The 27,302-nt window shown below is 43.4% G+C and overlaps 2 protein-coding genes across 2 annotated transcripts; one reads left to right on the top strand and one right to left on the bottom strand.

Moving 5' to 3' along the window:
* Positions 1–691: 691 nt before the first annotated feature.
* On the top strand, positions 692–14,675 carry LOC109889623 (RAC-gamma serine/threonine-protein kinase-like). The gene is made up of 15 exons (XM_020481196.2): positions 692–989; positions 2,727–2,819; positions 3,383–3,735; positions 5,590–5,715; positions 7,544–7,655; positions 8,042–8,189; positions 8,330–8,461; positions 9,024–9,089; positions 9,383–9,451; positions 9,909–10,031; positions 10,250–10,378; positions 11,061–11,275; positions 11,901–11,988; positions 12,346–12,448; positions 12,755–14,675. Exons 3-15 carry the CDS (start codon positions 3,690–3,692, stop codon positions 12,838–12,840), a joined length of 1,443 nt encoding a protein of 480 aa, XP_020336785.1. The 5' UTR covers positions 692–989; positions 2,727–2,819; positions 3,383–3,689; the 3' UTR covers positions 12,841–14,675.
* Positions 13,735–27,279, bottom strand: pus10 (pseudouridine synthase 10). Its single transcript, XM_020481184.2, has 18 exons — positions 26,991–27,279; positions 26,340–26,472; positions 25,819–26,085; positions 25,398–25,484; positions 24,905–24,939; positions 20,091–20,205; positions 19,602–19,678; positions 19,345–19,390; positions 19,074–19,138; positions 18,870–18,955; positions 18,480–18,605; positions 17,744–17,800; positions 17,576–17,652; positions 17,260–17,315; positions 17,036–17,153; positions 16,700–16,842; positions 16,416–16,515; positions 13,735–16,119 (listed from the first exon to the last, which is right to left on the bottom strand). Exons 2-18 carry the CDS (start codon positions 26,463–26,465, stop codon positions 16,081–16,083), a joined length of 1,620 nt encoding a protein of 539 aa, XP_020336773.1. The 5' UTR covers positions 26,466–26,472; positions 26,991–27,279; the 3' UTR covers positions 13,735–16,080.
* Between the last annotated feature and the right edge of the window lie 23 nt (positions 27,280–27,302).

The raw sequence follows: 27,302 nt of genomic DNA, 5'->3' as shown, positions 1-27,302 counted from the left end.
CTATAGGGTGGTGTTTCTCTCGAAACATCACCTCTGTCTGCTCTGTACAAGTAGCCGACTCTAAAGTCAATACTGTATCCTTTTTATTTGGGTGGAGGCACCACACCTTAAGTGCTATCACTCAGGCCAAATAAAAAAGTTTAGCTTATCTTAAAATGTTGGTAGAATAAAAACACACCCATAGTCCAACATCACTGCTACCCTAAATCAGATATGATCAGACAATGGCATATTATTTTCCAAACATAGGATGGAGATGGATATATATATTTTTTTTTTTATAGTTCAAATTGTGCCCAAATACAACAACCTATCTGAATGGATTTGTTGCAGGTTCTTGTGATCTTGCTGTACCAGGAGCTGCTTGTGTGTTCCTTGTCATGCTCCGATGAAGTAGGCTAGACTGGTATGAGAATCTTTAAACAAAGCCCCCATTCAGATAGTGAAAGATATGACTTGAATAATAGGATTCCAAATTAATTCATTTGAAATAACAAATCTCTAATGTTTTATCAACAATAATCACAAATTAATCTCGCTGGTTTAAACAGTGTCGAATGTCTAAATGCCTTACCATTGTCATGACCAAGTGTAAACCTATACTGGATTGCATCTCTGATCATGCAAACATACAAGCCAAGGGGGAGAGGGACCAACAAAAGCCGGGACCAACAAAAGCGAATGGATGCCGTGAGGAGAGGGAAGTCGTCCGAAATCTGGCTACACGTGACGTCACGAGATTTCCTTAGAACAAGCGGCAGCTGCTGAAGCTAGTCGCAGAGCCGGGGAGGACTATCGCCGCAATTTCTGTCGACAAAGTATTATTTTCGGGCATTATAATTGGCCGCAGCATCAGCAGCAATGGATAGATCACGGTCCTCCTTCTATTTTTATCACTGACTGACTGTTCTTTCCAAATATTTTGCTGCGTTGGAAGCACGCAAGCGCTCGAAGGGGGGTGTCCCTAGCTATCATTATTCGACTGCCAGGTAAGCTATGTCACTGTAATAAATACTCATTATAAAAATTAAAGCAGAACGGGTTTAAGAAGCCCTGTGTTTGGGGTTCATTATTTTGGGGCCTGTGGAAGCATATTTTCAACGTAAAATGGGTGGGAACAACCGTTAGCCTGTAGCGGGCTAGCTAGCATGAATGCACGTCATTTGCAAGTTTGGGATGTGATGCTGCTGGGATGCTGCAACGGGAGGGCTCGGGCATTCTCAAGCGTGAGCTACAATGATGGGGTGGTGTTACCGCTTGGCTTCGGCCCAGTTTTTGCGCTCTAAACAAATTGTCTTTATTAAAACATAAATCCACATGTTTCTATGGTCAATATATATATTTTTAAAAACGATAACGACCTAGGAATAAATGTAGGAAGTCGTAAAAAGGGCAAAACGTCAAGAGGAGACTGTCAGCTAGCTGCTAGCTAACGTTTGCTACGTTCGTTAGCCTCGTTCAGTGGCTAGCTAGCTCGGTTTTCAAATTATTCCCCCAAACACTTGACATTTTGTCTGTTTGGGCACGTGAACATTATTTAAAAATCACCCTTTACCCAGTAATGATTTTGTGCCTCTTATTATTGTTGTATAATTAAGTGTGTAACGTTATGGCAGGCGGATGTTATTATGTAATAGCAAATGACACCACACGCCCTTGAAACAAAAGCTGTTGTTTCAATATTTGCTTATTTCTCTGTGGTGCAAGGCCTATCCATGTCTTGTACATTGATGGCAGATACGATTATTGCGGAAAAGGTCTGCACATGTGACTTGTAATGGCTTCTAAAATGAAAGTCTGGTCATGTCAGCCATTGTTTTTGTTGTCATTGGATTGATATAATTTATTTTCCATCCCAGAGCCAGGTCTTTCACATCAGTCGGCTGCTTTTGACAGGTATCCAATCCCTGACAACAAAACACTGTGCAGTTTTCTCCTAGTACAGTAGTAGTGCTTCACTTTGAACAAAAATAAACTCATAGGTTGTCACAGGCAATTTGGTCTCTATTTTGGCACCTTGTATCACTGGTTACTCTCCACAAAGGACATGAATTGGACCACAGAAGCGGTTTCTGAACTTGAATATGATTGTGTACCCAGAATGAAATCCTTTTGTAGACTAAGCCTACATAATGCTTTTGACATGCTGGCTGCTTTTCCCATTGATCACCTATTGGGATTTAGACTGATTGACTGAGGTCTGTGCTAATGTTTTCATCGTTGTAGCCAATAGCCATCATACTTAGTCACATCTAAATATACGCAGTGAAAAGTAACTGAAGATAAATGCTTTTAGAGACATCAGACTGGCTAGGTTGGGATTCAAGTTCTATACAGTACCAGTCAAAAGTTTGGACACGCCTACTCATTTCAGGGATTTTCTTTATTTTTACTATTTTCTACATTGTAGAAAAATAGTGTATACATCAAAACGATGAAATAACACATATGGAATCATGTAGTAACCCAAAAAGTGTTAAACAAATCAAAATATATTTTATATTTGAGATTCTTCAAATAGCCACCCTTTGCCCTGATGACAGCTTTGCACACTCTTGGCATTCTCTCAACCAGCTTCATGAGGAATGCTTTTCCAACACTCTTGAAGGAGTTCCCACATATGCTGAGAACTTGTTTGCTGCTTTTCCTTCCCTCTGCTGTCCAACTCATCCCAACCATCTCAATTGGTTTGAGGTCTGGTGATTGTGATTTGTTTTGTTTTTTAGACCAGGGGAAAGGTTCCTCCTACTGGCCCTCCAACACCACTTCCAGCAGCATCTGGTCTCCCATCCAGGGACCAAACGTGCCTAGCATCAGAGGTACGCCAGCAGTGGGATGCAGGGTGGTATACTCGAGGCTATTTGGTTCTTTCATTGCCATCAAAGCACATATGTCGCTCAATCAAACAAAGTCTATGTAGAGTCCTCAAGGCACACATTATCTAACAGTGTCGTAGATACTCAGAACATCTAAGTTCAAAAGCGGCAAAGCCTTGCGTGGACCTTATACGCGGCTCTGACCTTGCCTCTGATGTTTGTGTATATCCTAACAGACCATTTAGAATAATCCTTCGGAACCAGAATAGACACAAGTTGGCCGTAGAGGATGTGTACCTTTAAGAAAATCTGATCAATGGTGCTGCATAAGCAGTTTTAGGCCCGCCAAAGAGCAGGGAAAGAGAGGAAAGGGGACAAATCTGCCGGTGGGCAGGGAGGGGACGGGACGGGAAGCGCATTCTGGGTCTTAACAATGACTCTAGTTCTCACATAAGTGTTTGTAAAGGAACGGGAGGGGAGCGGGGATGTAGTGTATGTGTGTGTGTGTGTGTGGAGAGCGATCCATGGACCTCCTCCCCCCTTCTCTCTCCCCTGCTTCCTTCCAGGCTGAGTCACCGCTGGAGTGCCTTGAGAGAGCAAAGGAAGACGTGGAGAACAAGAGTGAAAGAGAGGCAGTGTGAGAGAGACGATTAGGGGAGTAAAGAGTGAGAGGAAAACAGGAGTAGAGAGGAGGTAGCGAGAAGAAAAAGAGAGGGCCAAGGGAGTTGGGGAAAAAACAGCCCGAGACAACACACACAGAGACGGCGAGAGGAGAGTGGGTGTGTGTCTGAGGAAGAGACAGCAAGGTCAGGACTGCTGACCCACCACCCCCCTGGGTCTGAGCACTGGGCTGACGGTCAAGGCGAAGCCACTATGAGTGACCAAAACGTTGTCAAGGAAGGCTGGGTTCAGAAGAGAGGTGAGTCGATTGATTTGATGATCGGTGATGTTTACAGTCTTTGAAAATATATTTTTTCACGGTTCACATCAAGAAAACAAACACCCCTTTTCAAACACCCCCAGTTCCCACATACCTTTATATACATAAACATGGAAACAAACAGGGAAGGGAATAAATGGAATATTATATTATAACCAGGGGTTGGAACCAAAATCATTTCCCCAATCGTTTCGTTCTGAACAGAACCATTATTTTTTTCGTTACGTTCCACTGTTCCAAACAGCAGAATAAAGTTCTGAACCAGTTTGAAACAAAAAAAGTACTGTTTATATCATTCCTTTTTAATCCTCTGAAAAAAACAAATAAAAAAAAACATTTAGTTCAACATTAAATTACTTCACCAATCAGTGTGGATAGAGCAGGGCGAGAGATGCGACTGAAATTTTGAGGCGAGAGAAGATGGAGGAGGCTTGTCTTGAAGCGCAGGGCATCTTGTTATGACATGCATTATCTGAATTAGGCCCACAGAATTATACCTACGAAGAAGCAGCTTCTGTCAAGGAACTTTGAATTTCTTTGAACTTCCTAGAGTTGGCTTAATGTTGGACTAGAGCTAACGTTAGCTAGCTAGCTAACAAACTTGTGTGTGCAGAGCTGCACTAGAATTAAAAACACGTCTTAACTTTTGTTGTTAATTAATCCAATGTGAAACGTGATAACTATATAGTATCCTTAACTAGCATTGAAAAAGTTAATCCATTCTTCTCTAATTAAAACTGTCTCCCTAATTTCTGAATCACACTTGTAACGTCATCAGTAGCCTGTGCTTCGGAGGGGCAGGTAGCCTACACACACTGGCAAAGATTTCCAGCTGGCAGGTCGACACGGGAATACGTTTCCGAGTGACGAAGTAAGGGCTTTGCATAGGCGGTTTGTTGCCATTTTTATGGGACCAGAAAAAAATGCCCGGAACATAAAATAACATTATTAACTGATTCCCATGATTATAATATGACGGTTCTGTTCCGGAACAGTTTCGATCACTTTAGTTTCATTTTGTTATTTTCCGGTTTTCGGTTCTGTTCCCTGAACCGGTTCCAACCCCCTGACTTATAGCTAGTATGCACAGCATGTGGTTTGGAGGATTTTAAGCTGTGTTGACTGGTTGAACACATGGATTGTGTGTGCGTGCAGTGTGTGTGTGTCTCTTTTATATTGTTTAGCCTCAGGCTGTGACACTGCCACAGACAAATTTGAGCTCTTGGAGGATGGCTTAACTCTCCAGTTCCTTCCTTTCAGAGCCCAGGAGCCACTGAATTGTTTCAGGCACTTTTGTGCTTGTACAAAATTCAGTTAGTCTTCTAAACACTGAAGGGTAGCAAGTGGTTTAGAGTTAAACTAGTAGCAAACAATCCGTTTTATACTTGTATTTTTGCACACTATGTCACTTGTGGTTAAAAAAATAATTAAAAAAACTTCCATGATACCATATAGCCTATTAGCAAGATGGAGCTCTTCTACAACAGTGTCCACATGGACATCTTGCAAGAAAACACCAGCATGGACCCTCGTGTATTAATTAATTATGTATTAACCTGCTTGAACCATAATGAATCGTGCCATACTGTTGAATGAAAATGCACTTACTTAAAGCTGTACATAAGGGTACATCCCAGATGGCATCACATTCCCTTTATAATACACTACTTTTGTCCAGGGCCCATAGCCCTGGCACTATAAAGGAAAGATTGCCATTTAGGATGCAGCGAAGGTCTGACCACTGCTGCAGCCAGCCAGTCAGTCAGTCAGTAACTATAAAAACTGATAAGCTAAGTTTCCAGTATGAACCAATCCCTGCTGGACTTGTTGCAGGTGAGTACATAAAGAACTGGAGGCCACGTTACTTCCTGCTGAAGACCGACGGATCCTTCATCGGCTACAAAGACAAACCCCAGGACGCAGACCTGGCCTATCCCCTCAATAACTTCTCTGTAGCAAGTAGGTCCTCCTCGCCTTTGTCAGTCTCCATTTTTAGACCATTTGGGGGCGGTTTCTCAGACACAGATTAAACCTAGTCCTGGAATAAAAAGCAAGCACAATGGAGAATCTCCATAGAAATTGATTGAGTCCAGGACTGGGTTTAATCTGTCCCGGGAAACCGCCCCTTGGTGTGTTGGGTGTATTGGATTACAATATACTGTGCCTTTGGAAAGTATTCAGACCTGTTGACTTTTTCCACATTTTATTCTAAAATTGATTAAATCAATAAAAAATCCTACACAATGCCCCTTAATGACAAAGCGAAATAGGTTGTTCAAATCTTTTGCAAATGTATTAAAAATAGGTCCCACAGTTGACAATGCATGTCAGAGCAAAAACCAAGTCACGAGGTCGAAGAAATTGTTTGTAGTGCTCCGAGAAAGGATTGTGTCGAGGCACAGATCTGGGAAGGGTACCAATGCATTTCTGCAGCATTGAAGGTCCCCAAGAACACAGTGCCCTCCCATCATTCTTAAATGGAACCTGTTTGGAACCACCAAGACTCTTCCTAGAGCTGACCGCCCAGCCAAACTGATCGATCGGGGGAGAAGGGCCTTGGTCAGGGATGTGACCACGAACCTGATGGTCACTCTGACAGAGCGCAAGTTCCTCTCTGGAGATGGTTGTCCTTCTGAAAGGTTCTCCCATCTCTGCAGCACTCCACTAATCAGGCCTTTATGGTAGAGTGGCCAGACCAAAGCCACTCCTCAGTAAAAGGCACATGACAGCCCGCTTGGAGTTTGCCAAAAGGCACCTAAAGACTCTCAGACCATGAGAAACAAGATTCTCTGGTCTGATGAAGCCAAGATTGAACTCTTTGGCCTGAATGCCAAGCATCACATCTGGAGGAAACCTGGCACCATCCCTACGGTGAAGCATGATGATGGTGGCAGCATCATGCTGTGAAGATGTTTTTCAGCGGCAGGGACTGGGAGACTAGTCAGGAATCAGGATCGAAGGAAAGATGAAAGGAGCAAAGTACAAATAGATCCTTGATGAAAACCTGCTCAGGACCTCTGACTTGGGCAAAGGTTCAACTTGCAACCGGACAACGTCCCTAAGCACACAGCCAAGACAGCGCAGGAGTGACTTCGGGACAAGTCTCTGAATGTCCTTGAGTGGCCCAGCCAGAGCCCAGACTTGAACCTGATCAAACATCTCTGGAGAGACCTGAAAATAGCTGTGCAGCAACGCTCCCCATCCAACCTGACACCAACCTGACAGAGCTTGAGAGCATCTGCAGAGAAGAATGCGATAAATTCCCAAATACAGGTGTGCTAAGCTTGTATACCAAAGAAGACTCGAGGCTGTAATTGCTGCCAAAAATGGTCTGAATACCTATGTAAATGTGATATTTCAGTTTGTATTTTTAATAAATTAGCAAAATTGTATAAAAACCAGTTTTTACTTTGTCATTATGGGGTATTGTGTGTAGATTGATGAAGGGGAAAAAACTATTTAATACATTTTATAAAAGGCTGTAATGTAACAAAATGTGGGAAAAGTCAAGGGGTCTGAATACTTTCCAAAGGCACTGTACTACATTTGACATTTCATCATTTAAAAAATTCAATGAAGGTTCCTATGTTAGGCAGTGTGCACTCCCTAGAGCCAATGTGTCCCTGTCAAACGTTCAGAGCTAAGTAGTGGTACTTGAATATAATACAACACTATATTCTGTGATGCTTTGTCATTTTATTTTTTACCTTCTATCTCTCCCACCTCGCTCTCCCTCTTTTTGCCCTCTCCTTCTCGACACCCTCTTTCTCTCTCTCTCTCTCCTCAGAATGTCAGCTGATGAAGACTGAGCGGCCCAAGCCCAACACGTTCATCATCCGCTGTTTGCAGTGGACCACGGTTATTGAGAGGACATTCCATGTGGACACGCCTGATGAGAGGTGGGTCACCCTCTCTCTCACTCTCTCCTCTCTCCCTCTACTACAGCCTTGCCTCCTCAATATTTCGCTTTTAGGGAAAATGCCATTGAAAAATGAAGTGAAATACCTAAACACTGTTTAGATGCTGCCTAAACATGTTAATCTAAACATAAAACATCCACAGCAGCAGTTGCATGTTTTGACGTAACTAGTTTTAGCAAACCACGGGAGCATCCAGACAGAATGGGGGTATGTCTCTAGATTTCTCCATGGCATTTGTTTTGTACCCTGCACTTTTCTAAATGTGTGCTTTCCTCAGCATGCATACATACATCTCTCTCTCACACACACACACACACACACGGTATAGCAGTGTATTAAAGTGAGCTGCTGTTGGTTGGTTCCAGGGATGAGTGGGCCGAGGCCATCCAGATGGTGGCTGACTCCCTGGCCAAGCAGGAGGAGGAGGGGAGCCTGTGCAGCCCCACGTCGCAGATCGAGAACGAGGTCAACGAGGAGGAGATGGACACCTCCACCAGCCAACACAAACGGAAGGTGAGCCGCCCTGGGGACTGAGCACAGGTCATACATTGGTAGATAGGCACGTAAACACCAACCAAGATTGTCTCTCTCATCTCAATGAAGGCTTCTCTACTCTTTTCTCCTGTACTTTCATCTTCTCTTCTCTCTGACAGACAATGAATGACTTTGACTATCTGAAACTACTGGGCAAAGGCACTTTTGGGAAAGTCATTCTGGTGAAGGAGAAGGCGAGCGGAACGTATTACGCCATGAAGATCCTGAAGAAGGAAGTCATCATCGCCAAGGTACTGGCTGGTGTAAAGCAGTTTTTCTCAACCTTCTTTATACTAGGGATCAAATGATGTGCCAAATACAGCATGTGTAGACCTTACAGTGAAATGCTTACTTAAAAGCCCTTAACCAACAATGCAGTTTTAAGAGAAATGCATGTTAAGTAAAAAATAAAAGTAACAAATAATTAGAGCGGCAGTAAAATAACAGTACCGAGGCTATATACAGGGGGTACCGGTACAGAGTCAATATGCGTGGGCACGGATTTTTCAGTCGAGGTAATGTGTACATGTACATCTGCAAGCTCTAACTGTGTTTTTTTCTGCTTGGAAGTACATTTAAACTCGCACTATAGAACTGACTAAATGAGTGTCTGACCATCCCACAGACTGGAGATCGAGAAACACTGGTTGAAAGAACTGAGCCCTGTTGGAATGGATGCAGATATCTCCATTTGGCACCTTTTCACCTTCTACATCCTAACATTCTGTCTTTCTCTCCTGTTCTCTATCGCTCTCTTTCCCTCTCTCTCTCTACCCCCATTTCTGGATTTTCCTCTCTTTCCTTGTAATGCAGGACGAAGTTGCTCACACCCTCACAGAAAGCAGAGTGTTAAAAAACACCCGGCATCCATTCCTAACCGTGAGTATTGTTTAGCAAAGACTTAAAGGCAAACTTTATACTGTAAGCCTGTATTATTCACTTGGAGGCCATGTCTCAAATGGCACCCATAGGGCTCTGATCAAAAGTAGTGCACTATATAGGGAATAGGGTGCCACTTGGGATGCATCCACAGACTCAGTCAAAAGCAAAGTCTGATTGAATAAACGTTTAAGCTGTTCTACTGTTGCACGTGTCATTAGATATGAACATCTGTTTGTGTGGATGTAAAGAAACAAAACAACAGCGATGGTGCAACTCTTATTTTTCTCCAGTCTCTGAAGTACTCCTTTCAGACCAAGGACCGGTTGTGCTTCGTCATGGAGTATGTAAACGGAGGAGAGGTAAGGGATGCCTGTGCTACCTGAGATACATGGGGAAAGATGAGCACTTTTTTCCCCAGACACTGTAGGTGTGTTGATGAGGATTCCCTGAGACAGTTGCACCTTCCTCTTCCACAATGTAGAATTCTTTCCGGGAGCCGAAGTAATTATTTCCAGGGACCGTCTCAGATTAGGAATGCTGATCTAGGATCAAGTCCCCCTCCTATTCATTCTGATTTAAAAGGCAAAACTGATCTTATATCATCACTCCTACTCTGAGACGATATGTGAATACTGGCCCAGGACATCTTTTTTAGAGAGCTATTAGTGAATGGAACTATACCTTTATATGCAGATGTGTAAATATATATTTGATTTTAACATAACTTTAAATAATTTTACATTTTGTTACGTGTTTTTACCATTTATTCCTTTCTTTCCCGATTTAAAAAATAATAATAAAAATTCCCCCCCGCAGCTGTTTTTCCATTTGTCAAGAGAGCGAGTGTTCTCTGAGGACCGCACGCGATTCTACGGAGCTGAGATCGTCTCCGCTTTAGACTACCTTCACTCTGCCAAGATAGTGTACCGCGATCTGAAGGTACATGCATTCATATGGACAGTCATCTCTATATCTATCATAACACCATTCTACAACTTCTCTTAGAGGTGAATCCTTACTTCCAATCCTAACTAAGTCCAATGGGAGACTAAGTGAAAATTTGACTTAAACTATATAAAAAGAGCATGCCGTTGAGGATGGATATATTATTGGGGCATATATTCAACATATGATATGGTATTTATGCTCATTGGCAGCTGGAGAACTTGATGCTGGATAAAGATGGACACGTCAAGATCACGGACTTCGGCCTCTGCAAAGAGGGCATCACAGACGCGGCCACCATGAAGACCTTCTGCGGCACGCCAGAGTACCTGGCTCCAGAGGTCAGAGCTCACATTGATGTACACTACACTACCCAAAATGCCATGTAAGATATATCCAGGTTTTCTTATGGGAGGAAATATTCTAGGTGTCTAATATATATTAACTACATACTAATGCTGAGTAAAGCGGGGATCGACTGGCAAGAGTCAAAAGCCCTTGCACAGAAAAGAGTGAGGTGGAGAGAAGAACGTTATGAATGCTGTATGCTCCCAAGGAGGCCCCGATGGTGGACGGCCTATGCTCCCGGGGGGGCCCCGATGGTGGACGGCCTATGCTCCCGGGGGGGCCCCGATGGTGGACGGCCCCGATGGTGGACGGCCTATGCTCCCGGGGGGGCCCCGATGGTGGACGGCCTATGCTCCCGGGGGGGCTCCGATGGTGGACGCCCATTGCTCCATGCTCCCAAAGTCCACCTATTTTTCACGTTATCGCAGGTGCAGCGAAGTGCTTGTGTTCCTAGCTCCATCAGTGTAGTAATACCGAACAATACACAGAAGTCCCCCAAATAAAAAGAGGAAATCTCAGAACAAGCAATGTCAGTCTGATATATATGTGGTGGTGTGTATAAACATTATGGACAATAAATATGCAGTTGTTAAATAGGATGAGCCTTGACTAGAGTACAGTATATACATATGAAGTGGGTAAAACGCACTGTGTGGTGTCCCTATGCTATGCTAGGTGCTGGAGGACAATGACTACGGCCGGGCAGTGGACTGGTGGGGTCTGGGCGTGGTCATGTATGAGATGATGTGCGGCCGGCTGCCCTTCTACAACCAGGACCACGAGAAGCTGTTTGAGCTGATCCTCATGGAGGAGATCAAGTTTCCGCGCACGCTCTCCTCTGACTCCAAGTCTCTGCTCTCCGGCCTGCTCATCAAGGACCCCAACAAACGGTACAGACACACAGAGAGAGCTAGAAACAGACGCTCGGACACACAGACACAGACAGTGCGTTGCATGCATGCACTGAAGCAAGAGAGATGTACACACAGAGGCACAGGTACACATACAGAACAACACACACACCAAGGCTCCAGTGGGGGATTATACGAAGCTGGGTCATTGATCAGCCAACAAACTCTGCCAAATAGTTTTGACACAATGCATTTCCTACTTCATAACAGATCAACTTGAAATGGGTTATTGACTCATGCTAATCAGCTAACCAGCCCTCAACTGTAACTTCCCATAATTTAGTTTAATTTTAGTTTAGTTTAAATAGTATTTTTTTTTGTATAGGAGTTACTGGCTCACGCTGCTCCTACTTTATGAAATACTACATTACCGCATTTGTTTTCATTTGTTTATCGCTCTCATACAAAGCCATTTGTCACTCAAAAGCTTGATGAAAAAGCTTAAGAGGCTGCTAGGTTAGTGGAAAACCCAAGGGAGAACATTCTCTCATTCACCACATGATGCTATTCCAGGATTTGCACCTAGCTCATGTTCTTGTCTTGTTTCACGACAAGCTTTCTAGAAAGTGTTCACATTTGTAAGTTTTTTTTACATTTCCGACAGACTCGGTGGCGGTCCAGACGACGCAAAGGAGATCATGCGCCACAGTTTTTTTGTGGCAGTAGACTGGCAAGACGTCTACGACAAAAAGGTGAGTCTTCTTCACTTGACCACTTACGTGTACGATTTCACAATTTCTGTGCCCTCCCACTGACTTGAACAAATTCAGACTATTCCATGCAGGTCAAAATGACTAGCGTTTTTCCAGTCAAATATGCAAATATTGACATGTCACACACGAGGCACAGACATTAGTATGTCACTGTGGTCCTGTGTGGCTCAGTTGATTAAGCATGATGTCAAGATCATTGGTTTGATTCCTGCTAAGGTCACCGATACAAAAATGTATGCACGCACTAATGTCAGTGGCTTTGGATGAAAGCGTCTGCTAAATGGCATATCAATTATATATTACATGTGACAACGGTGTCCCTTCCCTCTCCCCTAGTTGGTCCCCCCCTTCATGCCCCAGGTCTCCTCAGAGACAGACACCCGGTATTTTGATGAGGAGTTCACAGCACAGACGATCACCATCACTCCCCCGGAAAAATGTAAGTGTCCGTCGGCTCCCTCAGCACGGGTCGGCCCACTTTTTTTGAATAGGGGTTTTCTGCCATAGACTCCCCCGCAAACGGACAGGTCCATTCGTAGCATATGATACACAGCAATTACTATTTGAAAGGATGATTAGTCTGTTGACTTGTTGGGTGTTATTTAGTGATTCTAAGATAAAACTGTTACTCAAGTGCATCTAAGTAATGAAACTTAATTGCAGGTTATAACAGCCTTAACTTAAGTTTGTTATTGAGCCCAGATGTACCTGTCCTTCTCCCCCTCCCATTTCTCTCTTTCTGCAGACGATGAAGACGGGATGGGCGAGGGTGACAGCGAACGGAGGCCTCATTTCCCACAATTCTCGTATTCGGCCAGTGGACGGGAGTGAAAGTCATTGCCAGTCAGCCAGTATCGCCCCCCCGCCGTTTCGAGGAAAACACGTAGCCATTTTAGGAAAAGTCTCCCCTCTTTTCTCCTTCTCTGTATTCAAGTGCAGACTGGGAGAAGTCGTCTTTTTAGGGACTATAAAAGGGGTTTTGCACAGTGGGATAGACTCAAGCTGGTCTCTCCACACAAAAAAAAAATTATCTTACATTTTCAACGCTATATACTGCAGAAGGCAATGTTTTTGTTATGTATTTTTATCCGTCAGTATTAGGTTGTCGACCTGTTCTTTGTCCGTTTTTTATTTTATTTTCAACTTTTTTGCACTTGGTTTGGAAGAGCCGTTCTAGGGAACAAAACCAAAAATGTTGCCTTACGTGTGCAGATGTTTCGTATCATACAGACAGGGTTTGGGTCGGGGGGCTTGTGGCTCATTCAAACTATTATTTTTCTCATATACAATGGCATGGCGGCGCACATTCTCCAATCCCATGGCAACGAGAATCACTGTCTACTAAAAACAACAAAAAAGACAGAACTGACGGAGTTTATTTCATTGTTAGTGTTATTTCTTTTCATCCTTTTTGACCTTTTCTTTTTCAGCCAGAGATTTCTACTTGGTTATTGTTTGACAGAAACACTAAACTGCCAGATACTGCACGGTTCACTCAGGCAACACAGAGCACAACCGCATTCAACTCAGCTACCAGTTTAGCTTTACACACCCATCAGGGAAAAGCTACTATGAATATACAAGCCTTTTTTTGCATCTTTTTCCACAGTAATTTGATTTAATAACTTATTTTCATAGCTATAGAAAAAATAGTGGTATGGATATTTACACAAGGAATGTGGCTTATACAGGTCCACCTTGTGCTGTCATCACACACACACACTAACATCAGAGCCAGCTCTGAGCTCTGCTGATATGACTTGTGACAGACTATGAAAACTGTATCTGTAAAAAAAGAAAAAAGCATTATCTCCCCATCAATCACACACACACATACCCTTGGTTTTCTTCCCAAATCGACAAGGTGGGCGGAAGGCATCAATAATTTCTAACCATGTTGGGCCACAGATCATGTGAAACTGAGCCATGAATATACTTGTGTATGATGATAGGATGAGAATGGAGAGAGAAAAGGAAAGCAGTTCCCCCCCCCCCCCCCCACACCTTTTGTGATGTAAATATGCAATGCCTTTTTTTGTTCTTAGTGGCGTCTTGGCCAGACATGAACTTATGTGTGTGACTGTACTTCAAGCTTGCTGACGAGAACCAAGACCGGAGGAAAAGAAAGACTGAGAGCTACGTTTTGGGTTAAAACAACGTAAACTACAATGTTAAAGACTGGCTGGAAGCTCCCATTTTGTGGCTGTCATCGTCGCCTCGACCTGTCTGTTCAGAAGAGGTTTCCATGGAGATGAGACCTCTTTTCGCTGTTGGTCGAATGGATTGACACCCATTGTAATGTTTTATTTTTCCCTTTCAAATGGGACCATGGTCAATTCTGCAGTGATATATGGTTACATCAGGTTGTTACCATTCCCCCCCCCCCCCCCCTTTTTTTTTTGTACCATAGTACTAGTTTTATTTATGTTTGTCATTCTAGGCAGTGTTACCCAGTCTTGTTCAGAGTCAAAAAGGCACCTCTCTTTCAGTCGCTGAAGGATGATATTGTTGGATGCATTACTAAAGTCGGTTTTTTATCCAATTGTTTTTTGATTGTTTGCCTGTTTGTTTTCTTACCAAAACATTAGGGCAAGAAACCAATAGTGGACTTGCATTGCCGTGGTAGTATTTATTTTGAATTAAATTAAAGAATACATTTCAGGGTTTTTCATGGTGTAAATCTTTTAATTTTTTATTGCCCTTCTGATATTTCAATGATTCTGTTCCCTTTGGAAAGCAATTCCCTAAACAATGTTCAGCAAGGATCTCATCCAGGGTCATGTTCATTAGGAACCAAACAAAACAAACCGGGAGGAAGAAACTACTGGCGCATTTCCACTGACAGATTTTCCTGTGTTTTACCCAAAAGGCTCAGCCTTCTTTTTCCATCTACACGGGCAGTTACCAGTGTCTCAATGGGCCTGGCTTGCATTTACATAATGGCAAACTCTGAACTTAAACACCTCAAAAAGCACCAGTCTTAAACAATGCAAAGGTCTGTGACTCTGCTCACCACAAGTCTTTAGTGTCACTCTCCTGATGAGACTGAGAGCTTACATTAAAGGGATACTTCGGGATTTTGGCAGAGGCCTTTATCTACTTTCCCAGAATCACATGAACTCATTGATACCATTTCTCTCTCTCCAGTATGAAGGAAGCAAGAAGTAGTTTCACAAGCCAATACTAACTAGTGTTAGCGCAGTGACTGGAAAACTATGGGTATCTGCTACCCATACACTTCCAGTCATTGTGCTAACGCTAGTTAGCAACTCCCTTCAAATGGCACAAAGAGACAAAATGTTATCCACGAGATCCTGTGATTCTGGGGCAGTAGATCCTGAAATTTCCCTTTAACATAAAACACTGTTGTGGACTTGTTCAAAATGAAGCAACATTTTTGGTTTTCTGTTCGAAAAAGTATTCCATTGTGTGCACAACAACATAACCCAGGCCTTTATTTGGATGGGATGTACAATGGGGAACATTATGCTGATGGGAGACATCACAATCAAATATTTTCATTCATACAAAAAAGTATAGCATTACTTTTGCCTATGGGACAATCCATGGGTAAACAATAGATTTTAAGGCTGAACAAAAACCTCTGTAAATCAACTGAGGAAAATAAACACAAAATACTGACCATATACTACCGCGATGCTCTATAAAAGGGCTGTTCAATGTCTGTCCTAGAGGGTTGAACCACTTCTGCTTTTCATCCTCTCCTAATAAGGGACTAATTCAGACTTGGGACACCAGGGTGCAATTAACTTGGATTGTAGTTCTATCCATCAGCAGTGCCATTCACACCCAGTCCCTGCTATGGCTCTCAAAGACATGTATATCTAAGATCAGTTCAAGGCCTCAGCTTAGTGCACGTGCTGCACAGATTCAGTCATTTCAAAATCATCTGTATTGACCTCAAGAAAAACAAACAAATATATTGACACATCATCTAGAGATCAGTGGAACTGAGCTAAACAGAGTTGGTGGGGGTCCAATTGGTGAAGGTATGGCCCATCAGAACTAGGGCTCCTTTTGGCATCCCCAACAGCATCAGTAAGACGAGGCTCACTCCGGGATGGAGGGTGGCCAGTCCACATCTACAGACTGAGGAACACACAGAGAGAGAGAAAGACTCAACTCAGAAGAACCCTTTTGAGTCACCTGCATGTTCAATCATAATTTGGCAATTTCCTATATTTGTTTCCTTAGCTTGAAAGCACAGACTGCTTTCAAGTTAAGGAAACCAATATCGAAATAAGTAAAATCGCTTTATCCCTTTAAATGATTCACTTTTCAACTGTCTCAATATTTTTAATACAATAATCCCTGTGCACTGAGTATTATTTTAATATCCCACAAAAAGCTAGATACGTTTATTGTCAACTTTCTAAAATGCCCACCTCAACATCCAGCTCTAGGATATCAGTCTCAGTCTTCAGCAGATCACACAGATTGGGTTTGGTGCGACCAAAGTCTCCGTGGACAAACTCCTTGATGTAACTGGGAACAGCTAAGGTAAAAGACATTCGGTGAGTTGTTCAAGATAAAACAATCTAATATGTTATTGTGTGTGTAAGTATATAACTGTGAATGTGTCTCAACCTTAACACCTCCCTTCTTGTGTGGGTTTGTGTATGACTATTGGTGTATCGCACTGTTTCGCTTCGTTCTGTGTAAAGGATACGTCCCTGCCTGCGTGCGCAGCTTCAGGTGGAAGTGATGCGCGTCCAGGAAGCATGTACTCATGGTGTGGATGACGCGCTCTCTGACGGCCAGCGGCCTGCGATGCAACACTCTTAGTGGCGTCTTCTGAGCTAGCTTCAACTCCTATATGACCAAGCCAAAGAATATCAACACATATCGTAGGTAGGCAGAACTTTATTTTAAGGTACTGTTTACACTGAATGAGTAAACCAAAGATTATAGAACACATACCATAAAATAAACTACAACCAAGATGTTTAACCACTGATTTTATATGCAAATATAATGTCATTTAAAAATAGCATTTAACACTCACTTTGGTTTCCTCTAAGAACGTGATGTCGTCTTTGTTGATGGCTTTCTGGGTCCATATGAGGGCGGTGTACGACTTGGTCTTGTCCTCCTCACCCTCCTTCATGTGGCCCATAGCATCTCTACACACACACACACACACACACACACACAAACAGTATGACCTGTCAGCATCATTCTTAGGTCTCTGGACAGAAGTGAGACCCATTTTTCTAATGCGTCGCTCACCTGCTTACGATCTGTAGATCTCGTACTCGGATTTTGTCAGAGGACTGGTTGATGGTCTGTGAGAAGAAAAGATAGGGCTGTGGTCAAGTCCTGTGTGTGTGACCCTGCAGAGACGCTGTGTGTGTGTGACCCTGCAGAGACGCTGTGTGTGTGTGACCCTGCAGAGACGCTGTGTGTGTGTGACCTTGCAGAGGCGCTGTGTGTGTGTGACCCTGCAGAGACGCTGTGTGTGTGTGACCTTGCAGAGACGCTGTGTGTGTGTGACCTTGCAGAGGCGCTGTGTGTGTGTGACCCTGCAGAGACGCTGTGTGTGTACCTCCTGCAGCTGTCGGACCTCTGCCTTATTGAACCTGGCTCTGTGAGGATTTAGCAGCTCCAGTGCAAACGGACGACCTGCGAAGCGGGAGACACCTCCGTTACACCCCACATTGACGGAAACAAGGACTGAGGATGTGTGAACATATATGTATGTTGTGTGTCTGACCATTTCCAAGTGTCCGCACATCCACGTCCTCCCTTCCTGAGGAGGAGAAATTAAACCCTGCAAAGAGCAGAAGGACAAGAGGAGAAAGACATTACTTGAGATACCAGATTCATTCACCAGTGTAGATCTGTCTTTCTTTTGGATCTGTCTTTCTCATTGACTTAGATAGACATTGGATCATTGCATCTGTCCCATTATGGCATCAGTGAGAGCATGGGCAGTGCCATTTAGGCCATCTCTTTTGAATTAGTCCATTTTCTTCTTCTTCTACTTCTACGAATTGGCAAAAGAACTGAAAGGGTACATACTGCTACCTGTAGTGTGTTTGAGCAGGTATGAAGCCAAGGTTGCTGATTGACTACCACCTGCAGCTATGGCATGTTTGCTCACGAGTATAATTCATTGGCTAATCCCTTCTGATGACCTGGATGGACCGATAGGAATTTAACCCATAGGAAGTCCCACCAGTTGACTACTTCAAAATGGTGAAAGTTCTCAATGGCGCTGCCCATGCTAAAACAGGCTTTTGGGCCCTCTACCTATCACTATGGTCTGTCTATCACAAGGTAATAATTTGTAGAGCCTACCAGGTTCAGTAAGGAGAAAACGTTTAGAAACAGAGCGAAACAAGGAGGTTCTACCTGAACTCATCCAATAAGCACACATATTTTTGTTTCCTGTTGCAAAACATTTTGCTACGGTTTGGCCTTCTGAACACCACCCAGTATACGCTCACCCTCGGCCCGGAAAGAGGAGAGGAGGGGGGCAGCGATTAGCTCCTCCACCGAGGACTCCATCATCCTCTCTCCGTCAATCACCCAGGGGGTCTGGGGCAGGGTGCGGGAGAACTTGTTGTACCTCCCTAAAAACACAGGGACAAAAAAGGAGTCAATTCAAACCCTAAAATCCCAAAGCATGAAGGGTTAATCCTAACTTTTCCTTACTTAGTCATGCATTGATGTCAATGGGGGACTAAGTGAAAATTTGACTTACCTAAGTGGATGTTAGGATTCGCCCCCAACTGAATACATTCCTGAAGTGTAATGTGAACAGACCCCACTCTTGATAATCTGAAAGCCCTCCTTTGGTTCAAATCACCCAAAAGGGATGTCATAAACAACCTTACCCGCCACAAATACAGAAACGTGAAGACACTGGACGTCTTGAGCGATGCATTTGCTCGCTGGCCTTGTAGGGGGACATGGGAACTTTCTAGAGAGAGAAAATAAATATCATTAAGCAATAGATGTAGTTAGATTGTGAGTTCCCTCAAAAGAGTGAAGACAGAGAAACAGTAAAAAAAAAAAACAAGAATAACGTGATTACTTACTTTAGAAACTTCTCATCAGAAACCTTCTCGAGGGCTTTGACCACGGCCATTCTAGTGAAGACATTCTGTTGTGAGACAATAAACTAGAGATCAGAGAAGAGACAGTAACACAGAGAGATATGGAATGACAAAGAATGAGCGGTATGTCGCCATTGGTAACAAAAAAGCAATTGGACGAAAACATTTACAGAACTTATCAAAACCATTTATACCAACGACCCATTTTGCTCAAATGTCACGTGACATGGCTCCAATTGGCTTTTTCACTCACCTGTTTGTTCTTAGTTGGTCTGAAGCAGTCTGAACAGATGCCAGCCCTGATTGCAAGAATAAAGCAGAGAAGTAGAATGTAGTTTCCTAAAAATGCTACATTACATTCAATATTACATGTATTTTGCTATCAGTCAGTCAATCATTCCTTCCGCAAGTCCGTCCATCCATCCATCCCTCCCTCCCTCCATCCATCTAGCTGTCTAGTCAATCTATTCATCTTATCTATTCCCTGAGTAGTGTGATTGGAGGACTTACAGGAAGTGGCAGTCTGAGTCTGTCTCTGGGTGTGTAAACCCCACGCCCACCTCAAACTGTTCAGTTTGTCGATTGATCTGTGGGATGAAGAGGAAAATAAATAATGTAATAAAAATAGAACAAAAAAATCCAGAATAAAAATTCAATCCCTTCAGGAATTCATATAATTTTGTCACTTACATTTGATCTATTTGCCTTTATTTTACCAGGGTAAGTTTACTGAGAGAACACTTATCACAGTACTAGCCTGAGTGCAAGTCGGTTTGTGCCGCCATGTCAACTCCCGGTCATGTTTTTCTTGTCAATAGCAATTGACTTGAGAAGGCCACAAACAGATCTGGGACCAGGCTAGCTCATTACAGGTTATTGCTATAGACACAAGTAGTGCATTATATCATAACTGTATGACAAGTCTTTTTCAACAGCGGTGTCTGACCCATCAGCAAGTGAGGCTACTGTATGGCTACTTCCGGGTCATGGGTCACTGACCTTGGTCACCACAGGTATGCCCCCCAGCTCTTTGGACACCAGACCCTGCATGGTCCACTTGAAAGCCTCCTTCACCTGGATGACATCATCCATATCGAGGCACATAGACTTCTCCCTGTTTGGTAACAAATTCAACATAATTAATTAAAGTATTAAAAACCCCTAATGTCGATGTCCGTGCCCTGTCAGTTTAATCTAGAGATACTGTTTTTTTGCATTGGATGCGCCTTGATCCATCACTTCCGCATCGGAGGTGAAAGGTGACAGAACTAGAGCAGTGTTTGTCAGACCATGAAACTTCGGCCTACTCACAAAATTGTCTGGAGTGTCTGAACGGTTTATTACTCTATGGAAAGATGAGACTCTCACGAACACAATGGTGTTCTCCGTTTTACTCTACGACCCCTGAAGTCGGTACAGCAGATCTTCAACTTCTGTCTGTAGCGTCCAAACAGTTTGGGCTACACACTCATTTTATTTATTCTTTATTTTATTTTACCTTTATTTAACCAGGTAGGCCAGTTGAGAACAAGTTCTCATTTACCACTGTAACCTGGGGCCAAGATAAATCAAAGCAGTGCGACAAAAACAACAACACAGAGTTATACATGGGCTAAACAAAGGTACAGTCAATAACACAATAGAAAAATCTATGTACAGTGTGTGGAAATGTAGAAGAGAAGGGAGGTAAGGCAATAAATAGGCCATAGAGGTGAAATAATTTCAATTTAGCATTAACACTGGAGTGATAGATGTGCAGATGATGATGTGCAAGTAGAGATACTGGGGTGCAAAAAAAAAAAATATGGGGATGCGGTAGTTGGGCGTGCTATTTACAGATGGGCTGTGTACAGGTACAGTGATCGGTAAGCTGCTCTGACAGCTGATGCTTAAAGTTAGTGAGGGAGATATAAGTCTCCAGCTTCAGTGATTTTTGCAATTTGTTCCAGTCATTTGTAGCAGAGAACTGGAAGGAAAGGCGGCCAAAGTAAGTGTTGGCTTTGGGGATGACCAGTGAAATATACCTGCTGGAGCACGTGCTACGGGTGGGTGTTGCTATGGTGACCAGTGAGCCGAGATAAGGCGGGGCTTTACCTAGCAAAGACATAGATGACCTGGAGCCAGTGGGTTTGGCGACGAATATGTAGCGCGGGCCAGCCAACGAGAGCATACAGGTAGCAGTGGTGGGTAGTATATGGGGCTTTGGTGACAAAAAGGATGGCACTGTGATAGACTACATCCAATTTGCTGAGTAGAGTGTTGGAGGCTATTTTGTAAATGATATCGATCGGTAGGATAGTCAGTTTTACGAGGGTATGTTTGGTTGCATGAGTGAAGGAGGCTTTGTTGCGAAATAGGAAGCCGATTCTAGATTTAATTTTGGATAGGAGATGCTTAATGTGAGTCTGGAAGGAGAGTTTACAGTTTAACCGGAAACCTAGGTATTTGTAGTTGTCCACGTATTCTAAGTCAGAGCCGTCCAGAGTAGTGATGCTAGGCGGGCGGGCAGGTGCGGGCAGCAATCGGTTGAAGAGCATGCATTTAGTTTTACTTGCATTTAAGAGCAGTTGTTGGCCACGGAAGGAGTGTTGTATGGCATCGAATCTCGTTTGGAGGTTTGTTAACACAGTGTCCAAGGAAGGGCCAAATGTATACAGAATGGTGTCGCCTGCGTAGAGGTGGATCAGAGAATCACCAGCAGCAAGAGCGACATCATTGATAAATACAGAGAAAATAGTCAGCCCAAGAATTGAACCCTGTGGCACCCCCATAGAGACTGCCAGAGGTCTGGACAACAGGCCCTCCATTTGACACACCAAACTCTATCTGAGAAGTAGTTGGTGAAGCAGGCACTGCAGTCATTTGAGAAACCAAGGCTATTGAGTCTGCCGATAGGAATGCGGTGATTGACAGAGTCGAAAGCCTTGGCCAGGTTGTTGAAAACGGTTATGATATCGTTTAGAACCTTGAGCGTGGCTGAGGTGCACCCATGACCAGCTCGGAAACCAGATTGCATAGTGGAGAAGGTACGGTGGGATTCGAAATGGTCAGTGATCTGTTCGTTAACTTGGCTTTCGAAGACTTTAGAAAGGCAGGATGGATATAGGTCTGTAACAGTTGGCCAGCCGTAGAAAAATGGTTATTGAAATTCTCGATTATTGTAGATTTAAATTTTTATTTATTTTACCTTTATTAGGCAAGTCAGTTAAGAACAAATTCTTATTTTCAATGACGGCCTAGAAACAGTGGGATTAACTGCCTGTTCAGGGGCAGAACAACAGATTTGTACCTTGTCAGCTCGGGGGTTTGAACTTGCAACCTTCCGGTTACTAGTCCAACGCTCTAACCACTAGGCTACCCTGCCACCACAGGTGAAATATACCTGCTGGAGCAGGGTGGTGACAGTGTTTCCTAGCCTCAGTGCAGTGGGCAGCTGGGAGGAGGTGCTCTTATTCTCCATGGACTTTACAGTGTCCCAGAACTTTTTGGAATTAGTGCTACAGGATGCACATTTCATAGTTTGAAAAAGCTACCCTTGGCTTTCCTAACTGACTGTGTATATTGGTTCCTGACTTCCCTGAAAAGTTGCATATCACGGGGGCTATTCGATGCTAATGTAGAACGCCACAGGATGTTTTTTGTGCTGGTCAAGGGGAGTCAAGTCTGGAGTGAACCAAGGGCTATATCTGTTCTTAGTTTAAAAAAATTGAATGGGGCATGCTTATTTAAATTACTTTTAAAGAACACAACCAGGCATCCTCTACTAACTGGATGAGGTCAATATCCTTCCAGGATACCCGGGCCAGGTCGATAAGAAAGGCTTGCTCGCTGAAGTGTTTTATGGAGGCGTTTGACGGTGATGAGGGGTGGTCGTTTGAGCGCAGACCCATTACGGGCGCAGGCAATGAGGCAGTGATCGCTGAGATCCTGGTTGAAGAAAGCAGAGGTGTATTTAGAGGGCAAGTTGGTCAGGATGATATCTATGAGGGTGCTCCTGGTTATAGATTTAAAGTTGTACCTGGTAGATTCCTTGATAATTTGTGTGAGATTGAGGGCATCTAGCTTAGATTGTAGGATGGCCGGGGTGCTAAACATGTACCAGTTTAGGTCACCTAACAGTACGAACTCTGAAGATAGATGGGGGACAATCAATTCACATATAGTGTCCAGGGCACAGCTTGGGGGCTGAAGGGGGTCTATAAACAAGCAGCAACAGTGAGAGACTTATTTCTGGGAAGGTGGATTTTTAAAAGGAGAAGGTCGAACTGTTTGGGCACAGACCTGGATAGTATGACAGAACTCTGCAGGCTATCGCTGCAGTAGATTGCAACTCCGCCCCCTTTGGCAGGTCTATCTTGATGGAAAATGTTGTAGTTGGAAATTTCAGAATTTTTGGTGGCCTTCCTAAGCCAGGATTCAGACACGGCTAGGACATCAGGGTTGGCGGAGTGTGCTAAAGCAGTGAATAAAACACAGCAGTGAATAAAACACAATGAGAGCGCCTGGGGAATAGGTGTGATGCTGGGGGCTACAGGGCCTGGGTTAACCTCTACATCACCAGAGGAGGAGTAGGATAAGGGTACGGCTAAAGGCTATAAGAACTGGTCATCTAGTGCGTTGGGAACAGAGAGTAAAAGGAGCAGATTTCTGGGCGTGGTAGAATAGATTCAGGGCATAATGAACAGACAAGGGTATGGTAGAATGTGAGTACAGTAGGGGTAAACCTAGGCATTGAATGACGATGAGAGAGCTTGCATCTCTGGAGACACCAGCTAAGCCAGGTGAGGTCTCCCCATGTGTGGAGTGTGTGACAAAAGAGCTATCTAAGGCATGTTGAGCTGAACTAGGGGCTCTACAGTGAAATAAAACAATAACTAACCGAAACAGCAGAAGACAAGGCATATTGACATTAGAGAGAGGCATGTGTAGCCGAGTGATCATAGGGTCCAATGAGCAGCTATAGGTGAGTCCGGGAGCCATTCGATAGTCGCTACTATGCTAGGCGAGCGGGAGGCACAGCGTTCAGAAAGCTAGCGGGGCGGGGATAGCAGATGGGTCGTCGGTGACATCGCAACGGAAAAGCCTGTCGAAACCACATCGGACGATTACGTCGGCAGACCAGTCATGATGGATTGGCGGGGCTCCGTGTCGGCAATAAAGGGTCCAGGCCAAAATAATATGGGCGAGAGTCTCAGGAACACGTACATGTCGGTTGTTTTGCTCTAGGACGTCCAGAGGCCTCACAAGACTTGTCGGATGGTCCCCCCCCCCCCGTACAAGTTGAAAAAGTATATATGGAGACTGTTTAGTCCAAAAAATAACAACAAATGTTTCTTGATCTTTCTTATATCTCTCAGATATTGGACAGAGACTTCAGAATAAACTTCCTTTAGATTTATTTTGGGGGGAACTATCTGTTGTTCCATGTAGTGAATCTGTTATTCAATGCGTTTGTATGGGCTAATAGCAGTAAGACCAGATAGCATTTTTCATGTAATTTTAAAAAAAATATATTTTTGGGAATCTTCCAGGGGTCTTACAATTCAAAATCAAATATCTAAATGATCTTTGGTATGACCTTCTTAAAACAATTCCATATAGCTTAGTAGAACCCCGCCCTCCCCTGACTTAGACTCTTACGGGTTAAGACATGACATGACGTTATAAAAGGTAACGTGAAAGATGTGTGGTCATAATATAGTATAGAACACTGTAATATTTCAATGTGATGATACTTTGAGATTAGAATGATTTCTTGAATGGACAGAAATTAGGCTAGATAGATGGATGCCACTCTGGTGTAGCGAACTTACCTCACTTCCTTCTTTACATGCAGCCAACAAGAGTGCTGTAGGAGTGTGGCAGAGAGAGAGGAGGGTACATGTTCAGAAATGAGTAACCCCCTGTCTGTTTACAAGCATCCGTCATGCACACCCTAATGGGAGTGCTACATCTGTAGAAACAATGGCTCTTGCGATTGCACTTCAGTCTACTCTGGAGTAGACAGATGCAGTAACACTAACTTTGAGGTAACTATGCTCTCTAATGGCCAACCCAGGGACATGATACTGCATTATTGACTGTATCGAAGTCTCGCACTGCCACACATCACCCTGTATAGAATGACTCAGGTCCAGGCTAGACTGACAGATTAGCTATGACAGAATCAACTGAGGTTGAAATAATCATACTTTTCTATTGAATGGAAGTTGTTTTGAGACAAACCATTTGGATATACTGTAAGCTGATAGGTAGACAATTGCGGTACATCAGTTATCAGCCAAGGCCTACAATGTAACCACTGACCTCTCTGACAGACAGCTGGGCCGGTAGGGAGACGGACAATACCATTGTGTCAAACTGGTAGTTTTTGGCCTTCACCACCTCCGATATCTGCACACACACACAAAAACAGTTTCATGAATCCCCCCCCCCAAATTCCAGTGTTGGTTCTGGCCTCAAGCTGTGGTATTTGAGGCATATTCTGGTAGCCTGGAGCATTGATTGATGCTGGTGATGATGGGGTATTTGATCACTAGGCAGGTAGTAAGGTCTTTCATTTCATTTTAATCTTCAAGGTTGTGTCCTAAAATGGTACCCTATTATCTATATAGTGTACTACTTTTGACCAGGGTGTCATTTGGGACACACATAAAGACATACATAGTCATAGGTGTAAAACAACAGTGGCTCCTAATGCAATAGGATTAATAGTGACCAAACACACCTTTATGGCATAGGCTTCATCACAGAACTGCTGTAGAACTCCCAGGCACACCACACACACGTCCGAGTCCGCTGGCTCGGCGTCGCCTTCCTCCATCACCGTGGCAACCACAGCAGAGTCGCCTTCTGATTGGATGTCCGTCTTTGCGGCATCCATCTTCATTTTTTTACTAGGGGGGTCTTCTTTGTGCTGCTCCAGCACGGCTGCATCTTGGGATTCGTTATTCTCTGAATCACTGACGAAAGCACAAAGTTCCCTTGCTGTATCCTGAGCATGACAAACAGAAGAACATTATTCAGCAACAGAAAATATATTAAAATGTCTGCCAGCAGTTCAGTTAACCAAATATATGACAGCAAGTTAGATCATGGGCACAATTCTTCTAAAGGAGCACACCAAGGCTACCTACAAAGAAGAATGTTGGAGCTACTTAATTGTCTTTGCACTTGTATCTCTGAAATGTCTGTATGTCTGTCCCTGCTTTAAGTGCAAAGACAATACAATGCAGCAAGAGCACTTGCCTCATAAGACTGGCGGTAGGCCGACTGCACACCCAAGCAGCAGAACCTCAGGACACAGCGGGCGCAGCATCCTGCTTCCAGCAGCTTCTTCACTATTGGTCTATCTTTCTCCTTCAAGGGCAACATAATACTGCTGTAAAATGGACAGAGATCATAGATTAATGAGATCAGTAAGAAATTTGAATGGACAGTTATGTCTGGCAGACCCACTACAAGTTAGCTGACAGTAGAATCAGTACTACTGCAAGTTATCTAAGAGTAATATCATATGCACATCACCATGCTCATAACATATCTCACACTGTATGGTGAGGTTACAATCATTGGTAGCTGAAGCTAAGCTTGCAAGCACACTTTGCACTACAAATATAGTTATGGGGGGCTATAATCTCTGTTAACCCAGAAGTAAAATGTAATGTGTACTACTGTACAATACTGGACAAGGCTGCTTGCTCTGAGACCTGTGTACACATTGCTAGCACTAGGTCACACTCGCAGCGCTGTGTGGATGTTGATGCATTTCATGTTATGATGTGCAGCTAGCCAATACAGCTAGCTCGCTACTGTAGTTTCTAAAATAGCTATAGCTTTATCTGAGAATAGAAATAAGCACAAGCTTGCGAAGCAAAAAACAACAAGTCATAAACCTACCTTGAATGGCAAATGAATTACAGCATTTGCAAGACAATCAAATGTTTATGTAGAGCGAGAACACAGTTCAGTCAAAGATAGTTAAGAAAATTCTGTGGTTCAGTCATTTGGTTTCTCAGCATGCAGCTAACGTTACAGGAACAAGACTTCATCAGAGGTAGACACAACTAGTCAAATTAGATAGATTAATCTGTTGATGAGGATGGATTTAATCATTTTGATCAACACCACAGGTCCCTTAATTGTATACAATATCTCTACCAGTACATTTACATGACTGTATATACATATTAATTCGTTAAAATGTACCCC

Source organism: Oncorhynchus kisutch, linkage group LG1 (genome assembly GCF_002021735.2).
Source record: "Oncorhynchus kisutch isolate 150728-3 linkage group LG1, Okis_V2, whole genome shotgun sequence".
In the NCBI taxonomy this organism is placed as follows: domain Eukaryota; kingdom Metazoa; phylum Chordata; class Actinopteri; order Salmoniformes; family Salmonidae; genus Oncorhynchus; species Oncorhynchus kisutch.
The sequence above is the reverse complement of the archived record's forward strand: the minus strand, read 5'-3'. Positions and strand labels throughout refer to the sequence as shown.